Source organism: Protomyctophum parallelum (assembly GCF_964188405.1).
Source record: "Protomyctophum parallelum genome assembly, chromosome: 7".
NCBI classification, from domain to species: Eukaryota; Metazoa; Chordata; class Actinopteri; order Myctophiformes; family Myctophidae; genus Protomyctophum; species Protomyctophum parallelum.
The window spans coordinates 37155982-37176840 of record NC_139705.1 but is presented as its reverse complement, the minus strand read 5'-3'; the positions used below and the strand labels follow the sequence as shown (position 1 = coordinate 37176840).

At 41.7% G+C, this 20859-nt stretch overlaps 3 protein-coding genes across 4 annotated transcripts in view; 1 reads left to right on the top strand and 2 right to left on the bottom strand.

The window, feature by feature from the left end:
• Positions 1-13699, bottom strand: part of LOC310862450 (calcitonin gene-related peptide type 1 receptor-like) — a 35979-nt gene extending 22280 nt beyond the window's left edge. Inside the window, exon 1 of one of the 2 annotated variants that reach the window (XM_083770370.1) lies at positions 13615-13699. The gene's annotated coding sequence lies outside the window, so the exon portion shown is untranslated. Of the gene's footprint in view, positions 1-5632; positions 5649-13614 lie in introns of those variants that run through there. The other variant, XM_083770372.1, reaches the window with a different exon arrangement.
• Positions 655-1161, bottom strand: LOC310862459 (small ribosomal subunit protein eS10-like; the record flags this gene model as incomplete). The annotated part of the gene is made up of 1 exon (XM_083770384.1): positions 655-1161. The coding sequence occupies one exon, from the start codon at positions 1159-1161 to the stop codon at positions 655-657; it is 507 nt and encodes a 168-aa protein (XP_083626510.1).
• Positions 13700-14882: 1183 nt separating the features above from the next.
• The window catches only part of itchb (itchy E3 ubiquitin protein ligase b), a 32172-nt gene continuing 26195 nt past the window's right edge, over positions 14883-20859 (top strand). The window contains exons 1-2 of the mRNA XM_083770361.1: positions 14883-15020; positions 19202-19288. Of these exons, the coding sequence (XP_083626487.1) occupies positions 19219-19288 (70 nt within the window). The 5' untranslated portion in view covers positions 14883-15020; positions 19202-19218. The remainder of the gene's footprint in view (positions 15021-19201; positions 19289-20859) is intronic.

Sequence of the window (20859 nt, the reverse complement as noted above, 5' to 3'; positions counted from 1 at the left end):
AACTTTAAATTACGTAAAGGAAGTCGATGGACGAGATAATATCTTATACGGCCGAGATATTATCTTGTACGGACGAGATTAAATATATCTTGAATGCATGGCCATTTAGGGGCTCCGTAGAATTTCTTATTTGTGAGCGCAAATCTTTTGATGTAATTGTTTTTTAAATGTAAGAAAATACATTTTATTCGAGTTGTGACCGCCAAAAATTGGCCCATGACCCAGCAGTAAGCAGGCCATTACGTTATGGGAGCTGGAGGTCATGACGTGGCACAACGCCAAGGAGGTTACCAGATCCTGCTTGAATCATTGGGCAATACACCTGCTAGAAGCATGTCCACCCTCACTGGATGGACAAGGATGGGATGGGACCTGCTAGAAGCATGTCCACCCTCACTGGATGGACGAGGATGGGACCTGCTAGAAGCATGTCCACCCTCACTGGGTGGACGAGGATGGGACCTGCTAGAAGCATGTCCACCCTCACTGGGTGGGGAGAGAGATGGGGGGGTGACACGCAGCAACGGTTGTCGGGATCAGGAGTCAAACCTGAGACACGCTCTCATGTCAGGCTTGGATTACCAGCCTAGGTGCCTGGGCCGCTGAATAACTTATTTATTTTGCGTGTTTTGGTATTTATTGTGCAGAATGCATTTACTGCTGTCCTCTGCCACGTCCAAAGCCACCCCAGCCACCCCTGAACTGGAAGTCCGTGGCTGCTCCGGCTCCTGCCTCTGCCTTCTTGTCGGCACCAGGGGGCGCAGCAGAGCGCCGGTACGTGTCTCTGTCGGACTCTCCGCGGTTAAAGCGGCCGGCTCTCTCTCCTCCCTCGGTGCCCCTGGGCTTGGGCCTGGCGGTCTCGGGGCGGTTTGAGCGACGCAGCGTGGATGGTACGATCTCGGCGGGCAGGTGGAGGAAGTCCCTCAGGTACTGGATGCCCTCGTCGGTGAGGTACCAGTAGAAATGGCGCCAGGAGAATGTCTCCTTGACGTACCCGCGTGACTTCAGGGACTGCATTGTCTTCATCACGTGGAGGTTGGGTACGTTCTTGTCGGCCAGTTCGGGATGCTTGGCCAGGTGCACATCCTTCTTAGCGACTACTACCCCGTCTTTAAAGAGGAGCTCGTAGATTGCTTTGCGGTTTTCCTTTGGCATCAGCATCTTCCTTGGCTTGTCTTACAATCTCTGACTGTTCTTGAAGTCTGGGACAGTAGTCTGGGAGTAGTTCACTCGATACTACACTTTGTGTGGCCCTCTTTAAGCTGAGATACCTCCACGCTTGTGTCATCAGTAGGACATCGGTCGTGCCCAAATATGGAGTTCCATTGTTCAGTCATGCCCAAATATGGGGTTTCCATATCAGTTGTGCCCAAATATGGAGACCCATGGTGTGTCAGAAATAACATTGAGTAACCAAGACAACCTTTTGGGGCGGGAACCCTTTTTGGTGTTTTAAGCATTATGTTATGCTTTAGCTATTGAAAAATAGCAGATCTACAAGCTTATTTTTGAAAAATCGTGAAAATGTAGTGCAAAGCTTTGAATATATTATTTCAGAGCCAACGTTTTTAACTCAAATCTTTGCTTCTGGGAGGTCCCTGGAACAACATATTTTCAGATGGGGGTCGGCAGCCAATTAAATACAATCTTTTGGGGTTCCTTGACATGAAAATGTTTGAGAACGGCTGACATAGAAACATAGAAACAGGATTTAGAAGACAATTTTGTAGAATTGGGTTAACATGGGTTAACAAACATGGGCGTTAAGACGTGAGGTCTTTTTAACAACTGGGCCCAATGCCCGTTGGGAACGCTTGCCCCTTGGTTACCATTTGTAGGCATTGCCAGTACTTAGTGCAGTAACCATTATCATTGCACCCTGGGCAAGACCTACGCTGAAAAGACTATCAGCGGAAGTTGCTGGATTTTAGCGGAAGTATTGCCCAAGGAAATTACGTTGATGCTTTACAAATCAGTTTACATTCTCCGCGAATGAAACAAGTGTTGTGATTGGTCGGGAAAATATCGTATCCGGGGGAAATACATTTGACGGATGTTCCGGAGGATACGTCAGCCAATAGCTTCTCTGCCTTATGTTGTGACCAGGCTTTTCTTTTCGCAGATAAGTAAACCTGCATGGGACCCGAGGCTATTATCATTGTAGCTGGAGGCCAGTCTATGATGTCATGCATTCGGAACGCATGCTCCTTCGGTTATGCTGATGTCGGTACTATGATGACATATTGCCTTGGTGACATCAGGCATCTCCATTCATAGGCATAAAAGGGACACAAACTGATATACAGAGGGACAGATACAGTGCAAGGATTGGAATTATTTCTGGACAACCGCCAGTCAGACCTACTTCCCACCATGACTGGTAAACCCACTCATCACTCCCTCATGTTCTTGTTGAGGTCGAATTGTCAGATGTTCGCAAGATATGCGAGTGACGGATATATTGAGGTATATCCGTCACTTCTGATTCTCTCTTGCGCGCTCGTGCGTACGCATGCACGCACGCACACTTATTATAACCTTTAACCAGTAAAACAAATCTAAAGACACAACAAAATTACAATTACAATAGACAACTCTCTCTCTCACTCTCTCTCTCTGTGAAAGTACCAATACTGCAAATACTCTATTACAAGCAAAAGTTGAGTAAAGTATGAGTAAAGTATTGGTATCAAAATGTACTTAAAGTACCAAAAGTAGAAAGTAATCATTATAAACATTGTACATACTGTAAGTACAGTACTTGACCCTATAGCCCCCAGCAATGGGACTAAATGACTAAATGAGACAGAGCCATGTAATTAAACGGAACCAGTCCCACAAGTCATATTAATATTCACTGACACACACACACACACACACACACACACACACACACACACACACACACACACACACACACAAACATCATTAAAACCAGTCACCACTAGCCAACCATTACTGAGATATAATAGGCTATAAATTCACTCTTAGATGCTAACGTAATGTAGCACATATAATGTTCCATTAGATTTCAAATTGTCACTGTCTGGCATGAATCTTGTACATTTCTTGTCAGAAAATTTAAACATGAACCTGTGTTTCATATAGTTTTCATTAAAGTCGCATGCTCTTGTTAATACTTTTCATTGGTTTAATATTAATAAAAACCCAAAGACATTCTGAATCGCTGGGTGCTGTAGGAGGGGTGATCATTTTATCTGTGTGAGAATTAATTAATTAATGCATTTTTATTTCCGTTTTTGGTCGTCCTTACGGGATTATAAGACACCAAAAACATAAATAGACTATATCACATTAACTTCCCAAACAGAAACTGCACGAAAGGAAAAAAAAATTGGTTAAAACAAAATGAAAACAAAAATAAATGTACATCACATATATGTTTTCTTTGTCCATTTGCTGCATGCTTTCTCTAAATATTCTGCAAGTGCAAATATCGTTACGTTAAAATAATTCATGCAAGTAACTCTGCATCGCTTAACGATGGAGTGCCACAGTTTTTGTATTTTTCCAGTTTTTCATGTGTCTATGAGGTGACAGTACTTCATTAGGCACACTGGAGTCGTTTTTATGTGCAATGATGTATTAACTTTGTATTTAGGGTTTCTTCCTGGAGAATGAAACCTTGACAGTCAAACGTGCCAATGAAAAAAACTGTAATATAGTGACATCACATTATCAGCCCCTCCCCTGACCCCTCCCCCTTTATCATACAACTACAGCTGTGGGTGCGGCTTCAGTTCAGGTGGATCACCACCCATCACCACCTACCAGGCAAACCAGGCATACTTAATGAACTGGTGGGTTGCCCACATAAAAACGACATTTTAACAAATACTGTACACTTTTTTTAAAACTTCTTCCTCCTTATATAAGACCTGATGATCATGTTTTAGGGTGGAAAAAAATCATGGCACTCCACCTTTAACCACATCAGATCTATGTTTTTACACCTGCTAAATGACTTTTGACGTAGCTTATGGTATAACAGGCAATAGAAAACAAACATTTATATCACAGTAAGTGCAAATCCGTTCTTCTAAGTTCTAGTACTCTATATACAGTATCTACCAGTCTCAAGGTGCAGGGGCAATATCCCAGAATGAAGTTGGGCAAGGTCTAAAACAAGCCCAAGCAAAGCGACTATCAGTTAGTTTAAACCCATACATTTCATGCTCTACACAAGCTCAGAGCTTGTAGATCTGCTATTTCCCCAAAAATATTGAAGACAGTGAAATCTAATACTTGGAATCTCTTTGAAACATTTTAAATACAGAAATATTTACACGCTAGAGTATATTTACACTCTAAAGTGTCCATTTGCAGAAGAACAAGCCCAAAGTCGCTTATAATAAGCAGACCCGGCAACACTGGTGCGTGTCTATGTTCATCCCTCTCTGGATAAGCTGCATTTCCTGTGAGACATCATTGTCTCCCGCAGGGGACACACACAAAACAGCAGAGGTTAGGGTCAGGTCAGGTGCGCACACGCCTGCACGTACGCACGTATAGTTGAATTTGACAACTAGACAACCTCATTAGGCCAATTTTCCTGCAGGTCCTCACAAGCGAAATGGTTGCTTTATGGTTACGAAGGCTTGCAATTATGACAAGATTCAGGTTGGGGTTAGGATTAGGCATTTAGAGGTTATGGGTATAGGGTTAGGGTTATGCCTGGTTTATCCACTGAAACCACATGTGGGTAAACTAGAGTCCCTCAGTTTTATGTAATTGTGGGAAAATAGCCAATCGACAATCAACTCGTGGCTTTGTGAGCTTGTCGATTTGCCATTTTCAGGGAATCCTTTCCCCACAATACCGATGCTGGGGTTGAAGTGGAAATAGTTGCACTACTGTACATAAGGCCATTTGTTTTCTTTTATTCTATATTTAGGACAATAGTGGTCCATTGAGCTATATGAAGGGATGTGTGTGTGTGTGTGTGTGTGTGTGTGTGTGTGTGTGTGTGTGTGTGTGTGTGTGTGTGTGTGTGTGTGTGTGTGTGTGTGTGTGTGTGTGCGTGCATGTGCGTGCATGTGCGTGTATGTGCGCGTATGTGCACGTGCAAGGAATGAGTGTGAGTAAAGAACGAGGAAGGACGAAAGCTACTCTCTTCCTCTGCTTATCCTGTAACTTCCTCCTCTCCTCTCTCCTTATACAACTCCCCCCCCCCTCCCCCTCGCCACAGGCACACACACACACACACACACACACACACACACACACACACACACACACACACACACACACACACACACACACACACACACAGTTTAAAAATAAGCCATTGTTGCACCAACACAAAGGGACAAGAGAAGGACATTCAGAGATCTGAGGGGACACAGCTAACATCATGATGGCCTTTTGATTTAGAAATGACACCGTTTTATTACTACTACTTTCACACTTGCACTGAAAGCCGTAAATCCACTGCCAATATATTATGTTAACACTAGAACACTGTCTAGAAGCTTGCACGCTCACGTCTAATGCCACACGTCGTGGCAGTGTGCGATCTGAGTGAGACACACACACACACACACACACACACACACACACAAACTGTACATTTTGAACAAAGGCAGACAGCGATTTATCGTTGGCCACTGACCGTGTTTTTTCCGTGCTGAGCGGGTTGTGTGGGCGCTCTTTAATGGGTCCATCACATCACAGAAACTGTGAAGACCCACAAAGCTGGGTTGAAAACGCAAAGGTAAAGTCAGTGACGTATCACCGCCACAAAGCACAGGCGTGAGCGGCACATACTTACATAGTTACGTCACGTCTATGACTACCGGCCAACCGATTCGCGCACAAAGTGTGCTCTTTTAAAAAAAGAGAGCAGATCTAGAAGCTCACAATGCATCGCATTTTGAGCTTGTACATCTGCTATTTTCAAATGTTCGAAACTTTTTAATAGGGCTAAAGTGGGTAATGTAGGTTCGTTCAGGACAACTCAAGAATGGATGGAATATATATTTATTGAATATAAAATGAGCAATATATTTATGGTTTGGCGATTAATTGGATCTGCTTTTTAGGTACTCAGATCAAGCGCATCAGTCCCGACCATAGGGACTCCGAATCCCCCGTACCTAACCAGCAGATCCAACACATCAGGTGGTAGCCGGGGTGGAGGAGTGTGAGCAGCAAAGGTTTAAGCAGACAGCAGCGCAGCAGTATCGTATTTTGTATTAATAGTCCTTACCCGTTCTGAATATATGAACAGCAAATGATGTTCAGTGTGGGTAATGTGTTGTAATAGATCACATTACTGATAGGGGGGAACGGGGAATTGTTTACAGATGGTCTTGGGAAGTTAGGTTGGGCACAAAAGTAGGCTAATTAGTAGGCTACTGTAGTTTCTTTTGCAAGAAAATGCTGCAGTACAATCATAAGTATACCATTGATAGCTTGGTATTGTGGCTGCTTTGGAGAGGTGATCCTTTAAGATGAATAATCAGTTGGATAAATATGATTTGAAGTGGAACGTGTTCTTCAGTCATGTTGCAGGTCCTTTGGTGTGATCCATGGTCAGGCAATGCCCTTTTGCTTGTTTATTGTATTAATATACATAGTCCTTACCCGTTGTATGGACTATTGCCCCCCATAAATATATTTAATTGCTCTTCATTTTAACTTGTATAATATATTTGTGTCTTTTTTGTGTGAATAGAAACAGCACTATAACATGAAAATATTTGTATGGTAGGGAAATATTTTCATGGCAAGGACTGTAAAATGTACACTTATTAGCCCACAGACCCCCATTTGAAAAGTATGAAAGACCCCAGTTTGACATGCAGCACAGAAAGTATGGGCTGTCGCACAGGTATTCCCAAATGTACAGTGTGGGTAATGTGATGTAATATATCATATTATTGATATATGTATTTATTGTATTTTGAGGAAGAATTGCTTTAATATAGACTTGTTCACTGGAAATGGAAAAACAGTACATCATAGTCATACATAGAACTGAAAGTCTCAAACAGTCATTGTCATGTTAGTAGTGTAGTAATTGCATTTATGGGGAGATGAGTTGTTCAGTACCCCCTGGTGGCCGCGGGGGGTACTGCGCCCTGGGTTGGATTATAATTTCATATAAATGGGTGATGTAAAAACAATATCTGTACAGTAAATACGACAGTTGCGTCGGTAAAAAGTAGCCTAGCTGGATTGTGGGAGCGTGCAGATTTATTTTGGCATGGAGAGATGTGTGCTAATAGTGTGGCTCGGTCGGAGATAGACCACGGACAAATAAACAGGTTTTTATTCACTAATAAATTCATTATTAATCTTATTGGAAAAATGGCTTCGTTAAGACCTCCATATTATTATGGTCAATGCCTGTGTGAAAAGTGGGAGCGATTGGTGCAGGCAATGAGGAGATAAGTGTTTGTTTCTGACAGACAGACAGACAGACAGACATTCGCTCGTTTATAGTATGATAATCAAAATCTACATGTCACTAAAGTTGTCAAATAATTGTGGTGGAGTAAAAGTCAAAAGACATCTGCTGAGATGCAGACAGTGGAGTAGAAGAACAAGTATTGGAATGGAAATTGGAAATACTCAAAATTGTTCTTGTGCTATGTACAGACAGTGCAACAGTACTTAGTGTAAGTAAATGTAGCAGAGTGTGCAGAGTGTAACTCTGAGAGTGTACCCACTTTAACACAGGAGTTAACTGTGTCTGAACTGAACTTCAACCAGTTTCTAGCCTGTTGCTGAATTTGGCTCATAGAGTCATACTTAAATACTTAAGTCCAATAAATCAGTGCAAGAGTCACTCCGCTAGTGTGTATTGTTTGTTTGTAGTATGTGTCCTAACAGAGGCCCTAGCTGTCCACGTATGAGTTATTATATACTTGCTTATTTTCCCATCGCTGGATCCAGAAATAGATTGTCCAGCTTGGAGCTAGGCCATACTGTTTTTTTCTTTTTTTTTATACCCCTGGGGCAGTGGAAGCAGAACGGATAGTACAGAATACACGCACGCACGCACGCACGCATGCATACAGATTTCCTAGCATTAGAAAATTCCCCCCCTCTTTGTATGTGGATGAACAGAGTGTGTGTGTGACTGTGTTACATAGAAGTTGATCTATTGAAGATTCTGACAAAGTACATAATTTTTGTTTTGATTGTATTGCTGTATTGTTGTATTGTTCTTTCTGCTTTGGCAATGTAAACGTATGTTTTCTCATGCCAATAAAGCCCTTTGAATTGAATTGAATTGACTGTGTTATATATGTACATGTTATTGTACATAATACTATTGCATATTGCCCAAATATATTTAACATTTTATATAAATGGGTTAAGAAAACAAGTCTAAAATCATACGACTGCCTGAATAATTTGACATATTGACAAACAGGGTGGCATGCTGTACTTAGGATCACAATAATTAGCCATTAGCAACATGGCAGCTTCACCTTCACACCTATCATCACATTGAAGCCCCGCGCGCGCGCACACACACACACACACACACACACACACACACACACACACACACACACACACACACACACACACACACACACACACACACACACACACACACACACACACACACACACACACACAACACACACACACACAACCCTAAAATAAACCGGGAGCAATTTTAGGGGAGTGGGGTGCGCTTGACACTTGGCTGTGTTGCAAAAGTAGAAGGCAAAGCAGCTATTAATATGCTGACAGCTGCCCAGTGAGACCAGCCTGTTCCAGGCTGATACTCATTGTGACACTGTGAATGAGCGACTGGTTCAGGGGTCAACACATCAGCAATGTGACGTGTTGTGAGCTTGCCTTGTAGATCTGCTATTTTATCTACTTTGGGGGAAAAAAGGGAAATGTATTGTTAATGTCATTGTATGGCGTTGTTGCACAAAAGTGTGCTTATGGATCTGCTACTTTTATTTCCCTTTCTTTTTGAATATTTTAACCTACAATGGCATGCCCAAAAAATGTCCCATTATATTAGATTAGAGCCAGACCGTTATATAATTTTAGGCCATATAACAGCCATTATTTGACTTTCTTCATGACATCGGTACTGGCAATTATGCAGCCAATTTTTTTGAACCGTTTATTTACTACAATAATAGCAGATCTACATGCTGACAATGGGTCACCTGCGTCATTTCAGTTTACTAATTTGCTTGTTCATTGTATAATTCAAGTTAAATGTTAAATATTATTACATTTTTAATTAATCAAAACATTAATTTCGTATTTGATTGCTTATACGTTAAATGTTCTCAAATAGTAATCAAAACTATGTTTTTTCAAATTGAATTCATGATTTTGCATTATTATTTATTTTTTTAAACAAAATATCGGTCTACAGTATTGGTAAGATGGTGGTCTAGGTCAGGTCTCCTTAGAATGGGGATCGACTGCAGACCCATACAGTACAGTTATATTATATTATGTCCAGGTAGGAGTCCACTGTCACTTCTATCAACGCTAAATAGTTAATATGTTCTCATCTGGTGTTTTGCAGATGCAGGACCCAAAGAACAAATAAGGAATAGTAGGCAAACACTATTACCAGTGGCAAACAAATTATTCAACCAGGGGCGCCACTGACTTGGTTGCCCCAAGCAATCAATCAATCAATCAATCAATCAATCAATCAATCAATCAATCAATCAATCAATCAATCCAAAAATATAATGACCCAAGTAAAGTACATACGGTGCTCAAGTAAATGTACTTTGTTACTAACTTACTGTCTACCACTGACTTATTACCTAACACTGTTTACAGCTGCAAGTGGATTGTGTTGACAGGACCAGGCACACAAATCAACGGAAGGAGGAATACCACCAACTCTGCAAAACGTCCCAGTAATTATTTCAGACAAGCACACAAGAATAAGCTCAACCAGAGGCAATGCAAATTCTTAGAAGAGTGTTCATTATGATTTAAATCAGAGTGTCCCAACTGGACCATTTTGCAGTACCTAGAGAAAAATCATGTGGATTTGTTTACACAATTGTTCAGCCAGTTATTCTAGCAACCTCTGCGAAAACACTGCAAAAAAAACACAGGAGGTTTTGGTCCAAATGTGTATTGCCAGTGATATACAGGTTTATTTATATAGGTTTATATTTACAAATATATTCACAGAAAAATCTTATGCTTTGCAACTCATTTGAGTCATTAGTCCTGTTTGTGCCAAGACTATTAAAATGTTGGGGGTAATTGGATAAAGCTTACAAAATAAATAAAATCGTTTTTAGCCCCAACAATAACCTAATTTATATTTATAGTATAGGGTTCAAAGACACTCATTACACCACCCCTTACATCTTATCCCTAAACATATTTGCCATTTTTTACTATTTTAAAACATGTTTTAAATAGTTCAAATTGATCTACAAGCTCACAACGTGTTGATGTAGATCGAACTATTAAAACAAAACAAAAAAGAAAGTAAAACAAAAAAAAGGCAAATACATTTATGTATAAGGGGTAAGTAAGGGGTGGTGCAAATTGGGCCCTGACCAGAGAGAAAAGTCTTACAGGTGATTTTAACGGAGTTGACGGGTATTTTGGAAGGATGGGTCTACTCTGTAATAATGTGGGAGAGCTGAATCGAGGCCGGGATACTGGCTGTATAGGCGTACACTGACTAATTTAAAACAGTTGGGGCCACAGCCAGATGTGATGGACTAAACTCACAATGGTGAATAAACCAGTAAATGAATAACAGAACCTCTTTCAAGAATCGAATGGGTAGGACATCCCGGGGACTGGAGTGTTCATTTGAGACGCTGTGCCAAGGAGACAGGGGCAAACCAGGACAAAACAACATGATCGGCGGAGGAGGAGGAAGGGGGCATTATGTTAGATCCGACATCACTGACCTTGTTAACAAAGAAGGATAAAAAACAATGCAGTCCACAGCAGTGGTTCTCAAAGTGGGGTCCAGGGTTCCAGGGAGTCCCCAGCTAAAGGATTCATAGTTAGGAGCCAAATGGACACTTACTGGTCTGTAACACAAGAGTGGGGGTCCGTGGCCTAATCAATGCAAGCATACGGTACCTACATACTGTACATAATACAGGAAACAAAAATAAAAATGTTTGAGAACCATTGTTCTACAGGTATAGTAACAGGAATTAAGAGAGTACAATTACCGTAACAGGATGATTACTCTACTGAAAAAACCCCACTTCTGAGTAATGGCATTAAAGTAGTTGCATAAACAATATGCATATAATAAGGTGGGTATAATGTATACAGTGTCCTGACTGCATCACTCGCCATAAATAACTTGTTTTCCAGGAAGAAAATCAATCATGTGGATCTCGGGAGACACATGAGAACAGCGTACTGGCTCCAATGTGACGCATGGACTTCATCTGGCCAGCCTGTGACATCAGTCGACTATGACATCAATAATTGTCTATGGAATTGAATAGAATTGAACAAGTGTGTAAAAACTGAAAGGTGTGTGTGTGTGTGTGTGTGTGTGTGTGTGTGTGTGTGTGTGTGTGTGTGTGTGTGTGTGTGTGTGTGTGCGTGTGTGCGTGTGCGTGTGTGTGTTCGTGCGTGTGTGCGTACATGTGTGTGTGTGGGCCAGGCCTCGGGGCATGCTTGCCACATGAGGGGAGGAGGATTCAGTGAGGTCAAGGGATCCTGTGATGAAGTTGTGTGTTTCTACAGCAGAAAGAAGGACATACTGTAGGTCTTATCTGCCATTTGTTTAGCCCAGTGGTTCTCAAAATGTAAAATGTCAAGGACCTCCATAGCTCATTTCGTTCCATTTCTACACTCTCAGTCGGAGTTAGAGACCTGTAAGGGTCGATTTGGACATCCTCAATGATCCCTGAGGGTCCCTCCCCTAGACCCCACTTTGAGAACCACTGATTTAGCCTTTTCTGTGCAACTATTGTGATAAGGCAGCTGAAATGTATCTGTTCAACACTGCACAGTGCAGAGTAGACCATACAAAATAATTGATTACTGCAAATGACATATCTTCATGTATAGACTGGCACACTCACCGATACCGATATACCAGCATTTTAGGCAGTTATTGGCACAATCGGCAGCTTTTCTGATACTGGTATTGGAACAACTCTTCCCAAAACCCCAGCAGACACACTGTACACACCATCACACTCTACCATAGACACTGGCCATAATGTCCTCCTCTTCACCAAAAAACATTAGGTAGCAGCCTATTAGAAAGTATACCCCCCGACTAGGCATGCTAAGGTTCAAGTGGTTAAAGACCCATCACACTCAGTGAGAATTGGGTAGTTCATAGTGGAACAACGCCCAGCAAGAGGGAGCAGAAGCGCCGGAAAATGCACTCGCTGTCCCTCAGAGAGAGGGCGCTCGGGTGGTGCAGTGGTAAAGTAGCCTACCTCTCCCTCAGAGAGAGGGCGCTCGGGTGGTGCAGTGATAAAGTAGCCTACCTCTCCCTCAGAGAGAGGGCGCTCGGGTGGTGCAGTGATAAAGTAGCCTACCTCTCCCTCAGAGAGAGGGCGCTCGGGTGGTGCAGTGATAAAGTAGCCTACCTCTCCCTCATGCAGAGAGAGGGCGCTCGGGTGGTGCAGTGGTAAAGTAGCCTACCTGTCCACCACCACTGCAGAGTCTAGGGGTTCTTTTAATTATTGATTGTGGTACATCCGTCTTTGTCGAGCATCTACACAAACAGTGTAGATGCAGGAGAGAGAGAGAGAGAGAGAGATATTTGTCATTTGCACTATAGTCTAGTAGTGTATGTACTCCTGCGCCGGGACGGCCCCTGTACTGTCAGAACTCTACAGGGAGTGTTGGGTGGGACGGAGGAGTGGGGCGGAGGTGCTGTGTCCTCCCAGTGGGGGCTCCTCACTGGCAGGTGAGCTAGTAGGATATGTTACAACAGCAGCGACAAATTCTTGGGGAGAAAAAGGCAAGAACCAAAGGGCAGCCAGAGGGCATGCAGCAATTCGATGATTGTAGCAAAGTCAATATACAGTCCAGGTTATGGTAGCCTATATATTAAGTCAAGGATAGTGTTCCCATTTTCCCCTGATGTTGACCAGGGACCTTGAAAGATTCCATCACAAGGTTGATTGTGAAACACACAGGCCTAATTAATTGTATTTTATAACATTATATCCTATCTATTTATTTTACACAACACAATAATTGAGAATATAAATTGTGTCATGACAGTTTTCTAAATAGTAGGCTACTTGCTGCCACCTTGATTTATGCATCCCATAGCCTACTATTACTACTAGTAGCCTAATTAAAAAGAGGTGTAGGCTACATGTAGGCTAACAGGTGCCATATCTCAGTGTAATATTAGCAGTCTTGTTAACAGTATTCTGCTCTCCAAGAACACACCATATAGACACTGAATGCTTTCTATAAATAATGCATAGCCTATAACAAACCTGTCTTCCTTCTGTTTAATTGGTTTACACAACCAGTCACCCACGCAGACAAATCGATCACCACAAACAGCTAAATTAATACAAGTGGATAATATGACGCCAGGCCAGTCAATTATCGGATAAATAGCTGTCTACTGTGGCCTATTGTGGCATACCTGTTGAGAGACGTGTAGCCTACCTGTTAAATTGTTTGTTTGTATGAGTGGTCAGGTTATTCTTCCTCCAAATATCCGTTTGATGTCATGATGATCCAAGTGTCTCGGACTCCTAAGCCAGCAGCGCTGGTCCCAGCCACTAGAAATAATAGGCGGTGCCTAGATATTAACTCAGTTGTTTTCAAAGTTTTCAACCACACTTCTTCCACAGTTCCACTATTAATTCTGTAACTAGTTTTATGGAGATGTGAGCAAATTGCAAAAACCACATGGCCTTTTGAGAGTACCCTATTCCGAATGGTCTGAATTTAAATTATAGCCTACAGCCATTTCAGTTCAAATTCAATTAAATGCCCGATAATAGTTATTGATTCACAGTACACTCTAGCTGGTAGCTGGATCGTGGGGCTGGTGTGAATTCCATGTCCAACGACGCCATCTGCTGGAGGTAATTGTTATCACATCAGCGGGGTTCATTCACTGCTAAATATCTCAACGCCAAGTGAACAGAATAAATTAATTCTACAGCCAGAAATACTCCTTATCTGGGTTTTACTTCTAATCTGACCACCTTTAGATTTAATATACAATTTAAAATGGGCCTATTTTCGGCAAAAAACCTAAAACATATGACAGGTAGCCTACAACAACAACAATAATAATAATAATAATATAATAACAATTGTTGGAGGGAGTTTGCCTACTACACTACTCCTCCTTGTGCCCATGACTGAGGACATGATGATATGCCTTGATTTTGTGGATGTAATTAACTTTGTTGCACCTGAGCTATTTATGTCCTTTTATGCAATTTCCTTTGTGTGGACATAAATAAATTGTTAAAATGTGTGTGTGTGTGTGTGTGTGTGTGTGTGTGTGTGTGTGTGTGTGTGTGTGTGTGTGTGTGTGTGTGTGTGTGTGTGTGTGTGTGTGTGTGTGTGTGTGTGTGTGTGTGTGTGTGTGTGTGTGTGTGTGTGTGTGCGCGTGCGTGCGTGCGTGTCCAAATATTTAGTGGGTCGTCTGCTATACTCTAAGGTCGTCTGTCGTCTCTTCCTTGATATAAAAAGTTTGGACTTTCCTTGCCTCTATCTCTCATTCTCTCTGCTTGTTCTGCTTCTAGCCCTGAAACATGACTGTCATAAATAATCGTGAAGTACGAGCGTCATTGTGAACCATTGGCTATGCTTGTTCCAGCCGCTCATTGGTCCTCCTGCCTCCCCGTTTGGACCAATCAGAGTGCACAGGAAGAAGACGCGTTCCTCACGGCGCCCCACCTTGTTTGTTTCGGTCACGTGACGCGACGGTGAGGAAGATGGTGGAAGTTTGTTCCTGAAGTGGAAAACACCTTCCAAACAAACACACAAACAAGCTAGCAGGATTTAAAAGCGCCACGGCCTCGTTCAACCCCACGTCCGACCATCGGATTCAGGTCAGTGATACCAGCCGCTCGAACCTCTTTTTACCCCGGTTACATCTGGTTGCCTACTCTACCAGCCATGATAACACCAGCTAACAGGCTAACGTTAGCCTTGCAACACGTAATAACAACTAACTGAAGCATCTGGTAAACACTGCTATGTACTGACATTCAACATGTAACAACAATGACAACTAAACTGGAGTGTCTGGTGTGAAATACTGCTACGGCTGTCTGTTGACGTTCAACACGTAATGACTAACTACTAAACCACTGACATTCAACATGTAATCAACATGTTTTTGATACATTATAGGGCCACAATGGAAACAAGCCCTTGGGGCTTTTTGTGTTATCCTTTTAGCATCATTGATAGTACGTGTAATTGTACCACTATACTATTTGAGAACTGTTAATACAGTGTTCAATCAAGCAATCAATGGCCAGTAACTAAACCATCTGGAAGACTGACATTCAACATGTAATAACTAACTTACAACTGGTAAATACTGCTATCTAGTCTACTGACATTCAACATGTAATGATGTAAAATGTACTAGCTTACAACTGGTATATTCTGAATCTACTGAATGACATTCGACATGTAATGACTACTAAATACTAAACCAACTGGTAATTGCATTCTACTGACACACTGACATAATAACTAAACAACTGATAAACTATGCGATTGTTTTTTTTTCTTTCAATAAACACAATAAAATTGCATAACACAGCTTACACACACACTCCCCCATCCCCCAGCCTTTCAAATGTCAACACCACTATTGTTGTCTTAAGCTTGAGTAGACTTGATGAAAATACCATCCAATAGCCAGGATGACAAGAACCAGACAAAGGTTTATTTATTATGGTCACAGTTAGTTTGTTGCTAGTAGTTTGGCAAGGTTGGTCGTGTTACGGTGTTAGTTTCTACTCTGTCACTGTTGTCCTCTGTGAGCGTCATGCGGTTGTTAACCATCTCTGCTGACTTAACTGTTTATTACAACCCCAAGGAAGGAATGCCCCAAGACAGGCCTATCTGCTTTGTAATGTAATTTCGTCCTTCCGTCATTGGAAACGTGACTAGGAATGTATATCACTTAGCAATTCAAGACTGACTGGCTGGTTTGGCATCTAATTTCCTTTATGCTTAATTTCTTTCATCTAAAACACGATCATATATATATTTCAATGCTATGAGCACTTGACGAAGCTCACGGCGAAACGTGTCATGCTAATAAATACGTTGGTGATGCAGTAAATTGTCCGTTTCTATTCCCTGGAGTGTGCAGTCCCTGTCCCCTCATTGGAAGGTTTATCTCTCTTTTTGAAGTCTATGCCTGCTAACTAGACTTGCACCTCCCATAGGGTTTCTTGGATGTGCAGGAGTCCCTTCTTTTTTTGTCTCATATATATATATATATATATAATATATATATATATATGCAGAATTGACCATATAAGTGTGAGGCCTATTTAGTATGTCTAGGCTGTGTTCAGCTTATCTCATTGTGATGGGATTCTCTACCGTCACCAGAGGTAAGGAGTCGATTCGCCCAGTAGCATCATGGCTCTGTGCAGAAATGTAGCTCTGGTTTCCTGAAGGTGGCATACCTATTACCTGTTTCCAGTGAGTTCACTTTCCTGTAGTTTCACTTGCAAAATTGGCTTAGGAATGGAACAAAAACAAACAATTCAAAGAATAAATAATAATAATAAATTGCATTTTCCTCCTGTGTTAAAAGCTGGTCTACGCTCCTGTATTTTAACATCAGTTATTATGGTGGTACTTGGAGAGCCGGCTATTTTCTGTGGTGGTACTTAGTATAAAAACTAAAAAGGTTTTGGAACCCCTGCCCTAGTGTCCCCTACTGTGGAGTTAACATTCAGCTTAAACAGCAGATCTACACGCTCACAACAGTACAAATTGCAATGATTGCATTATGTGCAATTATGTGCATTATGCATTCTGAGATTGACTACACAGTTATCCACACTTGCACAGAGTTGATTGCATCAATTTATTTTTTAATAATGATATGTTGCAAGAGCAAGGTTGTAGAAGTAAAAATCTGGATTTAGGTTTCAGTTTAGGTCACAAGTGTAGGCATTGGTTTCATTTAGCAATGCCTGGAGGAGGGCACAGGCTTGTGGATCTTGATTATTGAGAAGGTTAGTGTGCTGGGTGTGTGTAAACGCAATTAACTGATATGTTGTTTTGGGCCCTCCTAAATAGTAATAAGTTCTTGTTTCTGTAAAGAGTATCTGAACTGAAGCTTGTAGATCTATGATTTATTTTTGGTATTAGGCATAGCTTCATTATACTCTTTCACACACTCACTCTCTGTGTGTCGACGGCCCCAGACCAAATCACACTGCTGCTACTCCGCCCCCCCAAAAAAATAATTGTCAGAATTTGTCCAAAACCCAGTGAGCCCGCCCACTGGCAAGGCTGTGGAGTCAGCATCACTGATGAATTATTGACAAAGACTGACGCAGAAGCCAAAGTGAAAGTTTACCCAGCCAGCACGCCTCACTCTTTCCCTCTCTACCATCTGCATACTTGAAGAGATGGAAGAAGGAACATGCATTATTCACTGACACATTAGGGCAACGAAAGATCACACAAGGCTAAGTTAACTCTCCCCTAAATGGCTGTGTACTACAGTACTATACTCTATGACGTTTCTCCCCAAATGGAATTACAGTTATCCATTAATCTGTGTGTTTTTCTAGATGTTGACTTGTTTCAGTGGCTAAATTATGTGTTAAATCCACGTGTAAGTAAGACGACATGTCCATATCATGTAGTGAGTGCGTGTGCCAGGCCTGTGCGTCCAGTGCCGTCCACCGGTACTTGCCACCTATACTCTGTTTTTTCCTTGGGGAAACACTTAGCAGAATCTTAAGTCTACAGTATATAATAATATGGGGTGTTTTCTTAGAGGGGGACATGGCAATTGTAGTCCTTATCTGTCTGTCTGTGAAGTGAAAGCCCCAGGTACCTGCTCAGACTAGGTCTAAGGAAGGCTGCTGCAAGGTCCAGACTGGCACTACTAGCCCATTCTGACCGGGCACCCATTTTGGTGTCAGCATCATGTTATGCTTTAGCTATTGAAAAATAGCAGATCTACAAGCTGATATCGCGCCACCGAGTGGCGCGATACGAGCTTGTAGGTCTGCTATTTTTTGAAAAATCGAAGAACGACTGACATTTTTTAGAATCTGATCTCAGGTCAGAATGGGTTAATCAGACCAGTGTGTGTCCAGTGGAAACCTCGTATGAATCTGACCTCAGGTCAGAATGGGCTAGAGGACTGACCTTTGTCCACAGTCACACACACCGTCAAATGATATTGCTGTCTATGCCCGTTGTTAGCACAGCCCATTGGAGTGTCTGTATAATACTTTGTCAGGTTACCGTGTAACAGACAGATTGGGCTACTTTATTAAGTATGTGCTTCAAGTCGTTCTGCTTAACCTATTTAGGCCTGACGTCGAAAGAATATATATTCAAAGATTTGTGCCGCATTTTCACGATTTTTCAAAAATAGCAGACCTACAAGCTCGTAGCGCGCCACTCGGTGGCACGCTATGAGCTTGTAGATCTGCTATTTTTCAATAGCTAAAGTATAACATAATGCTTAGTTAAAACACCAAAAGGGGTTCCCGTCCAGAATGGGTGAATATCTTCTATCAATGCTAGGAGCTTTGAGACCAAAATACATTGTTTAGCACCGATTCCCAACCATTGGACTGTTCCTTGGAGATATTGAAATAAGGTCCTCATAGTTGGCAAAACACTAAATAATGTAAACAATTGTGGGGAAAAAAGACAATGGGAAACCTTGATTTAATTGTTATATGAGTACATTACAACGTAAAGTGTAATAGCGGATTAGTTCCACTTATCCAAGCTGGAATACTAAATGCATGTGCACCAGATTTAATTTCATATCTTGTTATTAAAATACTTGCAGGGGCAGCTCCAAAGCTATTAAAAAAAAAAGGATTAAAGTATGTTCCCTCAACAATGTTAAGTACCGGTATGCCTAAAATTTTATAAATGTCCTGACCTAATGTCCTGCACTGATCCAAAAAGACCACACGAGTGGACTACTATGCCTTGAAGTGAAGCAGTCATGTCTATTTGTAAAAGTCCTAATGATTTCATATGGCCTGTTTTGCAGAAACACAGCCCTATGTCATGGCCAGCGGTGTTGCCAAGCCAGGCCCTTCCAATGGCTACCCAATGAAGGCACAACTTCAAATAATTGGTAAGTTTTAAACACTTTCATCACTGTGTTTTTCTTTTTTGCTTACTTGCCACAAATCATATTTGTATTATGAAGTTATAAACGGGGAAACTGCACATGGAATAAGATATATTCCACGTTCTGTTTTGGATGTGAATCTGATCTGCCGATGTGACCACAGTTTGGAATGTTCTGGTCCTCACAATTTGTTCAACATAACACGAGGAGAGAAGAGAAATGGAGGATGAATGCTCCTTTTAAATATCAGTGTCTTGCAAGACACTTTGATTTGCTGGAAGCCTTAGTCAATGCTCTGCAGGGTCACTACCCTTCATTGTCTCAGGCCAAGAGAGACAATTCTTTCGCCCCTGTCTGTCCGTGCGTGTCCCTGTGTCCTTCCGTTTGTGTACAGCTAATAGTACAGCTCAGGCACCATTGGCCCGATCGACGTGAAACTGTGCACACACATTCCCTTTAGGGCCAGAGCAGAACCTCTGCCCCACCGTTTTCATATCTGACTTTTATAGTGCCACCAAGAGGCAGATGTTTGTTACAACTTTTGTTTAAATATTACTCCTACAGATTCTGTCCAAACATCACACCAATCGCCGCAATCGGTACACAGTACTGTATCTCTGCTAACCTATGTGTCTTTAGTACTGTGTACTTGCACTGCTGTAATGTTGTAGTTGTATGTATAGGACCCCCTCCTCTAAAACGAGATGCTGCATCTCTAGGGGCCATCCTCTCAATACAATTCTGACAAAAAGATTCTCTATAGTCAGTCATGTGATCAAGACAGACCGGTCTGGTTTTTCATATTCCATCCTGATTGACTACGGTCTTATGAACATGGTCAAGCTGGACAGACTAACCCTAACTTCTACTGGAAGCCAGTTGAGTGATTTTAAATTGGCTCCTTCCTACCTATTTGTGACCAAGTGCCCAAACCTAATAACCCTGTTTAATCTGTATTCTGTGCTGTCTGCAGCTTGACTTTGAGGATTTTGGTTGAACTCTCAAACCAGGAAATGCAGGCAAAATCAAAGTGACATACAAGTAATGATTTGGCTAAAACAAACCATTGAATCCATGAATCTAGAGCAGGGACTTTCTATTTGGTAGTTTATAAGTCCATTCCTTATATGTAAAGAATAAATGTGCTAAAATGTGCTAAATACATAACAATTAATGCCACTACGTTTGAGTCCTGTTTCATCTTTCATCATGTTTGATAGATGTCTCAGCCAATTTGTAAGATAATGAAAGGGAGAGAGACTATTTTGGTCACACATGCTCCCTGAATTGAATCTGTGCGATCGCGAGCATTTGTGTGAGTGCAAATTTGTTCTTGTGTGACACTTTCCCCCACCGCCAGTTGAAAATCCCTTTCTTTGTACATGCATTGTAGTATGCATTTGTTAGCAGTAGGTGTTCTGCATATATAAAAAGATAGTTTGAATTGGCACAACGCAGCAGAGATATCACAGAGCTGTCTGCTGTGCTGGCCTTCTTGCGCTTTCTGTGCGACCACACCGCGTGTTAAAAGTCTTAGAACCTATTTGCAGAAACAAGACGGAGACGAGCATTGT